The sequence below is a fragment of the Anomaloglossus baeobatrachus genome, chromosome 2, assembly GCF_048569485.1.
Source record: "Anomaloglossus baeobatrachus isolate aAnoBae1 chromosome 2, aAnoBae1.hap1, whole genome shotgun sequence".
Lineage (NCBI taxonomy): Eukaryota > Metazoa > Chordata > Amphibia > Anura > Aromobatidae > Anomaloglossus > Anomaloglossus baeobatrachus.
In genome coordinates this window covers 150,720,301-150,733,038 of record NC_134354.1, presented here as the reverse complement: position 1 = coordinate 150,733,038, position 12,738 = coordinate 150,720,301, and the positions used below count along the sequence as shown (strand labels likewise).

At 44.4% G+C, this 12,738-nt stretch overlaps 1 protein-coding gene across 1 annotated transcript in view; it reads right to left on the bottom strand.

Annotated features, from left to right (window-relative positions):
• Nucleotides 1–203: 203 nt before the first annotated feature.
• LOC142287240 (organic solute transporter subunit alpha-like) overlaps nucleotides 204–12,738 on the bottom strand; it is a 76,290-nt gene continuing 63,755 nt past the window's right edge. The window contains exon 8 of the mRNA XM_075333433.1: nucleotides 204–3,226. Within this exon, the coding sequence (XP_075189548.1) occupies nucleotides 3,042–3,226 (185 nt within the window). The 3' untranslated portion in view covers nucleotides 204–3,041. The remainder of the gene's footprint in view (nucleotides 3,227–12,738) is intronic.

The following is a 12,738-nucleotide window of genomic DNA, read 5'->3' as shown; positions in this document are numbered from 1 at the left end:
TAGCCTGGAACAGCTCATTTACATAAATTGATAAAAGATGATATTTCAACAACGGTATCTGATAGGAGACATAAAGGTATGGCTTTTTTTTTTCTTCAGCATTCCATAACATGATTGCACTTATTAACAGTTTAAAAAGGTCAAAGTGATGACAGATTCCCTTTAATTCTGATACAAAGAGAGAAATAAGCCAAATCATTTTATAATATTTAATATTAAATATATTGCATTATTACCACCATACACTTTACTTTTTTTTTCTTTTTTTTTTATTGAAGCCTAAAAAGATAAGCTACCCAAGGATTATGGCAGATGTATAATGCATTTGACCATTTTTACAAGCCGACTTTGCAGTGAATTATATAATTTGGCAAAATTACTCATAGATTGCAAACAGGTATACCGTATTTATAAGTTTGTCTTAGCTGATGTGGTTATTTTCAGGGACCGTAATTCATAGACTTAACACATGCACCATGAATATAGCATAGATCAGCATACATTCACATGTTAAGTTAGCAGTATAGTGCGCTGTATGTTTGGGGCTTGCTATAACTGTATATTATTACATGGATAAGATGTATACTATTCACACAGACTCCATTGATAAGAAGGGATCATGTAATTGGATAATAAAGCCTATGACTTGATTTGCAGAAACATATCGGTTATGCATATATGGACATATTGTGCTGTGGTATCAGAAATATGAGTTATATGTAAAGATAATAAAGATTTTTATGCTTTTATGAAAACTTCTTCAGAAAACACTTCTTCTTTTGGGAGTTTTTGGTTGAGTTTTTCATTTACTGACGCATTTCCTATAGCGATTGTCAAGATTTTTAGAGTTTGTGAATACGACTACGACTTCCCTTTACCGGTGGCAGAGCCTCTAAGCTTTTCTGCACAAGCCGGCTTCAGGATAATGCCAGCAGTCTTTTCTTTTTTTGTGATGCTGGCGGCTTTTCTCTGTACTTTGCACTACAGTGGTGAGTGGCTACCCAGTGGAAACCTAAGCATGCTACTTTTTTTTTAACCGCTTCATCTTTTCCACATTTTTATTTAGATGAAAAGAAGTAATAAAACACTGAATAGGCTCATTGCAATATCGTTTTTACATTACAATTTTTTGCAGCGGTTTTACGTCACTTTTCGGATGGATTCCAGGCAGAATCTGCCTGAAAAAGACATCATGTGCACATGCCCTTAAATTGTTTTTGAAGAGGTTTTTCCTACAGATTTTCTGCAGCCTTTTGACTAAAGGTGTCTACTTTGGAGTGAATTCCATTAGGAGTTGTGACAAAGAAGTGACCTACAGCTTCTAGTTTTAAACTAGAAGTTTTTCAAAAGAAGAGGACAAATGCCCAAAACACAGAACATCTGAAAAGCAAAGTGGTTTTACAATAAAACTGCATAAGTAGAGTCTTTCAAGCATATTTAAGTGTACCTGCCCCCATGACTAAAAATATTCATTCTTGTGCACAGCGAAATAGTAAATGTTACTAAAAGAGGTTGGCCACTAATTTTACATTGATGGCCCATACATCAATGACCACGGTCCGACTCCTGGCACCCCAACAGAGCCGCTGTTCTCAGTGTCGGCCGCAATGCTCAGTTACGGAGCGCGCACCGTCTTTTGATACATCTGCCTCCTATTCAAATCAATAACAGCATTCATTCCTGGCTGCTTGCTGCCGCTGCCGGAACCGGGAACAGTTTATCAGTGGGGGTGACGGGTTTTGGACCCTGCCTGGTCAGACATTGATGACGTATCATAAGGATAGGCCATCAATGTAAAATTAGTGGACAACCTCTTTAACCTTTGCCAGAGTCTCTATTTAAGGGGGTGATTTTGCTTTAATGTGAGTTTATAGAGCTCGGAGGCCTTTGATCCTGTGCAGAGTGGCAATAAAGATCATTTCTCTTTTTAGAGGACTTGTTATGTCCTGAGTTAAGGCCCCTTTACACACTGAGACTTTCTAGCGATCCCACCAGCGATCTCGACCTGGCCGGGATCACTGGAAAGTCTCTAACAGTCACTGGTGAGCTGTCAAACAGGCAGATCTGGCCAATGACGCAGCAGCGATACAGACTTGCAGAACGATCTCGCTGGAAAGGGAACGCTAGCACGCCTATGGGCTGGGTCGCTAACAATGTCGTTGTAACGGTGTCAAACACACCGATACAGTGGGAAACAAAGGACCAAAGAATGGTCCTGAACGACTTGTATCGATCAGCGACCTCACAGCGGGGGCCAGGTCGCTGATGCATGTCACACACTGCAATGTCGCTGGGGAGGTCACTATTACGTCACAAAACCGGTGACATTACAGCGATATCGCTAGCGATGTTGCTGTGTGTAAAAGGGCCTTTACACAGACAACCCCTTGATGCTTATTTTTTCCAGTGGTGGTGCTGTAGGGAAAATTAACAGGTTGCCTCTCAAATTTTAATCTGATCACTGCTGGTCACAGCAAGGATACATTTGGTGATCAGTTTGTGGTCAAGAAACCCTTAAAGGGCTGCATTGTTCAGGTGGAGAACCTTTTTATACGAATCTCATTAGATCATTAGCATTCTTGATATAAAACCTTAGAATTGAAAAATTTGAAACCCAGAGCACCTATGTTCTAGGAAAAAGCTGCTCATATTGTACAGATTAGATGAAGTGAGATAGATATAAAGATAGATACTGTAGATTGGTGACAGATGTGTTGGAATATTATCATCCACTTAAGCTGATGTTATAAATTAATTCAGTATATTTTTATCAGTGTAAGTGAAGCCAATAAGACAGAACCAACAGCAGAAATGCACAATTTTGCTTTACAACATTTAGATTTGATACTGATAATTAGAAGACTATACATAATATCAAAGAAAACATTAATGTTATATACAAGACTACAAAGTTATATAAAGGTATTGCCATTAGTCCAATAAAAGTTGAACATAATTGTCTGTACAAGGAGGTGACGAAACGCCATAGAATTTCTACGCGTTATTCTGTTTAAAATTCCGTAATTGTTTTGGGGTATCTTTTAAACCTTTTGAAATCCTTCATCAATTGCGTTTCCATTTAGACAAAGTGTACTATTCTGCAGATTATCCTTGGTCCCCTCATCTTCACTAAGTGCAGGTCTCAGATCGTATCTCCTTCGATAGAGCATTCGGCAGATCACTGTGGTCAGGAACATTTCAATGATTAGAAGTTGCTGATTCATGTCTGAAATAAAAATGACATTCGCACAATATAAGATTTAGGGTGATTTATAGTTAAGATGTTTTACTTCTATATTACTTAAAATAAAATGTAATTCAGCTGCAAAGTTGAAAATGAACACATACATTTGCAAACATATTGTAAAAACCAACTTCTAACCATTCTATAGGCAGCTGTAGATACATATGATTTTTTTTAAGTTAACAAAAATGGTGTGCTTAATCACAAATTCAGGCAGAATGTCCTCCTGATGACCCCTTTGAGGTGGGGATATTATAGGTAAGCAATGTGTACACCATGTATGATAATGATAATTGCCCAGGGTAGAGCTGAAAAGGCTTGGCATCATAACAAAGTTTTAAAGGTTGTATTGAATGATAATCTCCACTAATGCCTAAAAAGAAGGTAAGGGTTTTGAAGAACTTTCAAAAGAAATGACCAGCATTTTCCTCCTTCCTGTCACTCTCCTCCTGCTTTTCACCACTCTGCATGTGTCAGTTACTGACTTCTTAAAGGACAAAAATCACTGATTGCCCCTGACTCCAGCCAAAACCCAAGATTTCACAACAGTCCTGATATGGAATGAAGCAACAAAGTACTGTGATGCTCAATCACTAGATGTCACTAGATACAACTAGTAAGTAGTGAATAGAGTAGAAGTCAACAAGTTGGGGTCAGGAGCCAGGAGGTCACATAAGGAAAACAGGGAGAAAGTGAAGCCGAGGTCAGGGTAATAGTTGGAGGTCAGGAGACAGGAGGCCATGTATGGCACACAGGGAGAAAGCAGAGCCGAGGTCGGGGTACGAGCCAGAAGTCAGGAGCCAGTAGGTAATGTCTGAGTCAGGGGAACGGGCGGAGAAGGGTAGCTAAGGTCCAGGGTCGAGAGACAAGATCTGAACTGTACACTACGGGAGCCAGAAGCACTTACTGCAGGAACTACGACTGGTGTTGTTCCAGGTGAGGCTGCTCCCTAATGAAGCAGAACAATCACCTGGAGCGAGGCGCCAGTGAACAGACTCCTTCCGGCACCAACACAGGACACGAGGCTAGGAACAACCCGTTCACAGGAACACAAACACCAACAGAGCACCGCAAATCAGAACCATGACAAGTACATTTTTATTTATGAGACTGTTAAGATGTCTTCTCACTCCAAATAGTGAAGACCTGGCTTATGTTCTTGACTTCACTTATCTGCTGCAGTCTCTGTTCTCTTCCCGGTCTTCACTTCTGACTGACCTAGGTTCCTTCTAACTAGAATTCCTGCCATCTGCTTTGTAACTGGGGCTTAGAAACTTTTTTTCATCTCCTTTGCTATCAACCTGGGAATTCTCTGAGTAGGTGATTACACAATACCTTGCAAGGCTACATGATAAAGAATATAGAATCCCTTGGACTCTCCATCAAGGTTTATTACTAAGCCAAATCTGTTGGTGAGCCACTGGGTCAATGTTTCCAATTGGACAACTTTATTTGGATTGAGATTGGGCAGTGTTCAGTGGCTGGAGAACAAAGCAAGAAGTGTTATCATGTGGCCATAGGAGCTCTTTTCACATTTTTAAATTATTGTGTAAAAGTTTTGAGAGTTCATATTTAATACATGTACTAGTATTGGACCTAATGCTTCATATCAGCTGCAGTGTGTAGGTATATTTAAAATTGAACATTTATAAAAACTAGTTAAAAATTCATTGGAATAAAAAATTTTTATAGCTGTATTATTTTGCCTCTTTCTTTGCTTCATTCTTTAATTCCTTCTTACCTCCCTTCCTACCTCTATCTCTTCCTTCCTGCATTCCTGCCTTCCTTCCCTAGTCCTTCCTTCAACTTTTCCTTCCTTTCTCCCTATGATCTTTCCATCCTTCTTCCATCTCTTCCTTACTTAATTAATCTATCCCTTCTCTTTTTCTCTTTCTTTCTAACCTAATTCCTTTCTTTTTTTCTCTCTCTCTTTCTTATTCATTTCCTCCTTCCTTCCTTTTTCTATACGTTATGTAGACTGTAGCTATTGCTGTAATCCCAGGTGACATAGTTGTCTTATCACCTCATTCCCATGTTTTGTTGTGAGGTGATAACTAATCATCGATCACACTTCCAAAGTGCATAGTAGCCCTGTCTAGCTAACCCGCCCACTAATACCGTGTGTCGGAATGAGATGATAATAGAGAAAGGACAAGAGCCATACAACAAGTTTGATTGTGAGTCTGACAGCATATTACATGTTTTATAGCTATTGAGGATAGTGTTAAAAAAACAATCAAGCTCTTCTATAGTTCCTATTATTAGTATTGTTACACAATGAAACATTTTCCAATTCTCTTTGTTACAAAATATACTGCAACCTTAATAACAGGTCAAAATAATCATACCCCAGACTAACGTGTTTCAGTGACATTTTCCATTTCTATTGCCACACAAATGTTATTTTATTTCTATTTAATTATTGGTAAATAGGTAAAATTTCAAAGTGCTTGTAAAAACCAATACCTCTGCAATTTACTTCTTATTAAAAATGCTCTCCATTCTCAAGAAAATGAAGTTACAGGAGCTTCCCATCCCCTGATGAAGCTCCTGTAGCGACACGCGTTAGGTGGCTGTTTTTATCTCCATCATGCTTTGTGGCTGCACACTTTGCTAGCCGCTATTTATTGTATTGGGACCTGTATACTTCATCATGGATTCTGTGTGTCCTCTCTTTTGGGAGTCTTTTTGACCTGGTAATTCATACATTTTATTCTTGATATACATTCTTGGACTCTGCCTTAGTGTTGCACATTGTTGCACATTTTCTGGACACATATATTGATTAGAGATGATTGAATACCTCAAATATTCGGCTTCACGAATATTTTTCGACTAGGTTGCCGCTATTCGCGAATATTCGATGTGTAATGTAAGTCTATGAGAAACCCGAATAACAACTATTCGGAACTATTCGGGCTTCCCATAGACTTACATTGCGCTTCAAATATTAGTATAGCGGCGACCTGTTCGTAAATTATTCACAAAGCCAAATATTTGAGGTATTCGATCATCCCTAATATTGATCAATTTTGCTCCATTTATATTGCTAATTTGATCATTGTGTATAATGTGTTAGGCCGGTTTCACACATGGCATCGCGGCAAGCTCCGGTCAAATGCCCCGGTCACATGACAGCATGTGACCAGAGCTTGCCGCGATGCCATTGTACTGTATTGTACTGGACTGGAGTGTGACGGAAACCGGCAAAGCGCCGAAATGTCGGATGTGTGAAACCGGCCTCATCTTGCTATTGTTTCTATTGTTAGGTCCCAATTGCCTGATGGTTTTAACAATTTGCGCAAATCAATAAAGTTGTTTCTTTATATTTGGAGGGTTGAGTGCTCTTTTTCCTACTTCTTTTTTTTTATGCCCATGTGTATTGGTAGGCTTTGCACCATCGCTTTATATTGTTGTTAGGGATTCAGCTGTGCATTCCCAATTTTTTATATTTGATCCTTCTCCTCTTCCTCACTGTTCTATGTGTCTACTATCAGCAGCAGGAGTTTCCACCTTTAGTAGTAGGACAGAAAAACTGTTAAGTCTCACCTCTAGGCTAAGCTCTACCTCATAGACAGAACTCGACTAAATCAGCAGAAAATGTTTCAGGTTTAGATTTTCATTGTGGAATATTAAATAACCAAACGGATCCACTGCACCGGGATTTTTTGGGACTGTTATATGCCACCCTAACATGGTAACCAGCCTAATGGTTCTCTCTCTGCTCGACAAGAATAATATTCAGGTTTGACCATGTCACTTGTATTATAATGGGGACAGCAGAACTAGTAGACAAATAGTCTTGCAGAAGGTTGGTTACCTAGAGGCCACGTCACACTAAGCAACATCGCTAGCAACATCGCTGCTGAGGAACAACTTTTGTGACGTAGCAGCGATGTTGCTAGTGATGTCGCTGTGTGTGACATCCAGCAACAACCTGGCCCCTGCTGTGAGGTAGTTGGTTGTTGCTGAATCTCCTGGACCATTTTTTAGTTGTTGCTCTCCCGCTGTGAAGCACACACCGCTGTGTGTGACAGCGAGAGAGCAACAACTGAATGTGCAGGCAGCAGGAGCCGGCTTCTGTGGACTTTGGTAACCACGGTAAACAGAGGGTAACCAAGAAGCCCTTTCCTTGGTTACCCGATATTTACTTTAGTTACGAGCGTCCGCCGCTCTCAGCTGTCAGTGCCGGCTCCCTGCTCTCTGCACACGTAGCCGGAGTACACATCGGGTAATTAACCCGATGTGTACTGTGGCTAGGAGAGTAGGGAGCCGGCACTGGCAGTGTGAGAACGGCGGACGCTGATAATGAATGTAAATATTGGGTAACCGTGTAGCGACGCTCCAGCGATCCCTGCCAGGTCAGGTTGCTGGTGGGATCACTGGAGCATCGCTTAGTGTGACATCTCACCAGCGATCTCCTAGCAACTTACCAGCGATCCCTATAAGGTTGTATCGTTGTTGGGATCGCTGATAAGTTGTTTAGTGTGACTGGGCCTTAACCGTCACACATAACGAGATCGCTAGCGAGATCGCAGCTGAGTCACCGTTTGGTGACGCAGTAGCGATCCCGTTAGCGATCTCGTTATGTGTGACACCTACCAGCGATCAGGCCCCTGCTGTGAGATCGCTAGTCGTTTCGGAATGGTCCAGGCCATTTTCTTCAAAGGTGATGTCCTGCTGAGCAGGACACATCGCTGTGTTTGACACTGTGTGACAGGGTCACAGTGACTGCTGAGATCGTTATACAGGTCGCTACTGCGACCTGTATTGTTCCTGCATCGCTGGTAAGGGTACCTTCACACTTAGCGATGCAGCAGCGATCCGACCAGCGATCTGACCTGGTCAGGATCGCTGCTGCATCGCTACATGGTCGCTGGTGAGCTGTCAAACAGGTAGATCTCACCAGCGACCAGTGAACAGCCCCCAGCCAGCAGCGACGTGCAAGCGACGCTGCGCTTGCACGGAGCCACCGTCTGGAAGCTGCGGAGACTGGTAACTAAGGTAAACATAGGGTATGGTTACCCGATGTTTACATTAGTTACCAGCGCACACCGCTTAGCTGTGTGTGCAGGGAGCAGGGAGCCGCGCACACTGAGCGCTGGCTCCTTGCTCTCCTAGCTACAGTACACATCGGGTTAATTAACCCGATGTGTAATGCAGCTACATGTGCAGAGAGCAGGGAGCCGCGCACACTGCTTAGCGCTGGCTCCTTGCTCTCTTAGCTGCTGTACACATCGGGTTAATTAACCCGATGTGTAATGCAGCTACATGTGCAGAGAGCAGGGAGCCACGCACACTGCTTAGCGCTGGCTCCTTGCTCTCCTAGCTGCTGTACACATCGGGTTAATTAACCCGATGTGTACAGCAGCTACATGTGCAGAGAGCCGGAGCCGGCAGCACAGGCAGCGTGAGAGCTGCAGAGGCTGGTAACTAAGGTAAATATCGGGTAACCACCTTGGTTACCCGATGTTTATCTTGGTTACAAGCTTACCTCAGCTGTCAGACGCCGGCTCCTGCTCCCTGCTCGCTTCATTTGTCGCTCTCTCGCTGTCACACACAGCGATCTGTGTGTCACAGCGGGAGAGCGCCTTTGAAGAAAACGAACCAGGGCTGTGTGTAACGAGCAGCGATCTCGCAGCAGGGGCCAGATCGCTGCTCAGTGTCACACACAGCGAGATCGCTAATGAGGTCACTGCTGCGTCACAAAAAGCGTGACTCAGCAGCGATCTCGGCAGTGAGCTCGCTGTGTGTGAAGCACCCCTAAGATCTGACTGTGTGACATCTCACCTGAGATCTCCCAGCGACTTAGGGGTGCTTCACACACAGCGAGCTCGCTGCCAAGATCGCTGCTGAGTCACGCTTTTTGTGACGCAGCAGTGACCTCATTAGCGATCTCGCTGTGTGTGACACTGAGCAGCGATCTGGCCCCTGCTGCGAGATCGCTGCTCGTTACACACAGCCCTGGTTCGTTTTCTTCAAAGGCGCTCTCCCACTGTGACACACAGATCGCTGTGTGTGACAGCAAGAGAGCGACAAATGAAGCGAGCAGGGAGCAGGAGCCGGCGTCTGACAGCTGAGGTAAGCTTGTAACCAAGATAAACATCGGGTAACCAAGGTGGTTACCCGATATTTACCTTAGTTACCAGCCTCTGCAGCTCTCACGCTGCCTGTGCTGCCGGCTCCGGCTCTCTGCACATGTAGCTGCTGTACACATCGGGTTAATTAACCCGATGTGTACAGCAGCTAGGAGAGCAAGGAGCCAGCGCTAAGCAGTGTGCGCGGCTCCCTGCTCTCTGCACATGTAGCTGCATTACACATCGGGTTAATTAACCCGATGTGTACTGTAGCTAGGAGAGCAAGGAGCCAGCGCTCAGTGTGCGCGGCTCCCTGCTCCCTGCACACACAGCTAAGCGGTGTGCGCTGGTAACTAATGTAAACATCGGGTAACCATACCCGATGTTTACCTTAGTTACCAGTGTCCGCAGCTTCCAGACGGCGGCTCCGTGCAAGCGCAGCGTCGCTTGCACGTCGCTGCTGGCTGGGGGCTGTTCACTGGTCGCTGGTGAGATCTGCCTGTTTGACAGCTCACCAGCGACCATGTAGCGATGCAGCAGCGATCCTGACCAGGTCAGATCGCTGGTTGGATCGCTGCTGCATCGCTAAGTGTGAAGGTACCCTTACCTGCGATGCTTATCAGGTCACATCGTTTTCGGGATCGCTGGTAAGTAGTTGTGTGTGACTGGGCCTTAAGGTCCAGTCACACTAAGCAACTTACCAGCGATCCCAACAACGATAGGGATCGCTGGTAAGTTGCTAGGAGGTTGCTGGTGAGCTGTCACACTGCGACGCTCCAGCGATCCCACCAGCAACCTGACCTGGCAGGGATCGCTGGAGCGTGGCTACACGAGTTGCTGGTGAGCTCACCAGCAACCAGTGACCAGCCCCCAGTCTCCTAGTTACAGCACACATCAGGTTAATTAACCCGATGTGTGCTGCAGCTAAATGTGCACAGAGCAGGGAGCAGCGCACACTGAGCGCTGGCTCCTTGCTCTCCTACTTACAGCACACATCAGGTTAATTGCCTGATGTGTGCTGCAGCTAAATGTGCACAGAGCAGGGAGCAGCGCACACTGCTTAGTGCTGGCTCCTTGCTCTCCTAGTTACAGCACACATCGGGTTAATTGCCTGATGTGTGCTGCAGCTACATGTGCACAGAGCAGGAGCCGGCACTGACAGTGAGAGCGGCGGAGGCTGGTATCAAAGGTAAATATCGGGTAACCAAGGACAGGGCTTCTTGGTTACCCGATGTTTACATTAGTTACCAGCCTCAGCAGAAGCCGGCTCCCTGCTCACTGCACATTAGTTGTTGCTGTCTCGCTGTCACACACAGCGATCTGTGCTTCACAGCGGGACAGCAACAACTAAAAAATGGCCCAGGACATTCAGCAACAACCAACGACCTCACAGCAGGGGCCAGGTTGTTGCTGGATGTCACACACAGCAACATCGCTAGCAACGTCACAAAAGTTGTTCGTTACCAGCGATGTTGCTAGCGATGTTGCTTAGTGTGACGGGGCCTTTAAGGTCTATGACCAGCTTTATCTTTTAGTGCCTACTAGGGATTTCAGATCAGATATCCCACTTATCGGATCATCATGGTTTCACAAATGCTTCTTATCATTTCTTATCTTATCTCTACCTATCTCAATCTCTGGGTCAAGCCCTCTATATTCTTGGCACAGTTGTAGAAGTAATGCAATTAGATACAGATTGTTGTCACAGTGTGATATACATGGAGTGCTTTCCTTGAGAAAGTGTCTTCTTTTCTGTTTGTTTGATGTGAAGACAAGAGAAGATTTCACTCCATCCAGGGAATCTGTAAAGGCCCCTTTACACACTGAGACTTTCTAGCGATCCCACCAGCGATCCCAACCTGGTCGGGATCGCTACAAAGTCTCTGGTGAGCTGTCAAACAGGCAGACCTGGCCAACGACGCAACAGTGATCCGGACCTGCAGAACGACCTAGCTAGTCATTGGGGACGTTGTAAAGCAGCTTTTTGAAAGGGAAGTCGCTAACGAAGTCGCTGTAAAGTCCCCTTTACACACAGACTTTGCTGCACAGCGGGAAACAAAGGACCATAGAATTGTCCTGAACGATTTGTAGCGATCAGCAACTTCACAGCAGGGGCCAGGTCGCTGATGTGTTCCACACACTGCAATGTCGCTGGGCAGGTCGCTATAACGTCACAAAACCGGTGACGTTACAGCGATGTCGTTTGCGATGTTGCAGTGTGTAAAGCCACCTTAAGAGCTCCCTTAAAGGAGTTGTCCATTTGTCCATTACTTTATATTGATGGACTGTCCTTAGGATTGGTCAGCAATATCTGATTGGTGGGGATGCAACACCAGCACCCTCGCTGATAAGCTGTTCCCGTTGTTGGCAGCATCCTGAAGTGATCAGTTGCTTAGCAGTAGACAAAGATTTGTGAACTTCATAGTAACCACAGCGGACTACTGCAAATCAACTCCTTTTCAAACAAAACGGCATGGCTCAGTAGTACTTGTTGTGGCCGCTGTACAATTCATGTAGCTGTGTAGTACTGCTCCTCAACTAAACACATCTGGCCACCGCTGGCACAAGGACCAGTTGATCAGCAGGGGTGCCGGGTGTCGTACACCCCCTGATCTGAAAATGATAACCTATCCTATGCTTAGGCCATCAATATAAAGTGCTGGACAACCCCTTTAAATAAGTTGTGCGCAAATGCTGAAGTCATTGTCAAGACTTCTTGTATGGACAAAATTGAGTTTGTTTTGAGTTGCTGCCTGTACAACAAACATCCAGCAAACATTCAATCAGTGATGTGGGCAGGTTTGTACACATAGGATTCAATGGGCGTCATGGGACATTACACCACTGGATTATGTAGAATTTCAAGAATTTCTTTTAATTAATAAATTGGTGAATGAGAGAGTGTGGGGAGTCTTTACTGAAATTAACTATTTATTTCTGATTGTGTGTATGTCTAATAGACACATGTCCATTACAAACCCCTGCGCATGATGCCAGCTGTCAATTCACAGCTGACATCAACCGCATACACCATTATGCCAATCGCCAAAGCCCTACAGCAGTCTAAAAGAGCCTGGTAATATCTTTAGAGTGTTTAAGGTTGAAGGTAAACTTAAAGGGAACCTGTCAGGTACAATAGTCACCCAGAATCATGAGCTGTTCTGGGTGCATATTGCTAATCCCTGCCTAACTATCCTTGTATTTAGTAGCATAGATAAAGAGATATTTGGAAAAAGTTTTTCTAAAGATCTTTTATCATATGCTAATGAGGCTAGCAAATAATCGCAAGGGCGTTACTTCCCCCGACTAGTCCGCCTTAGCATGGTAGCGTGCTAACATGCTACTCAATGCAGCATCACCAGCGGTGATGTGCATACCTGTGTCCGCTGTTCAAAAGTCCTTGGCACTTTCAGTCAT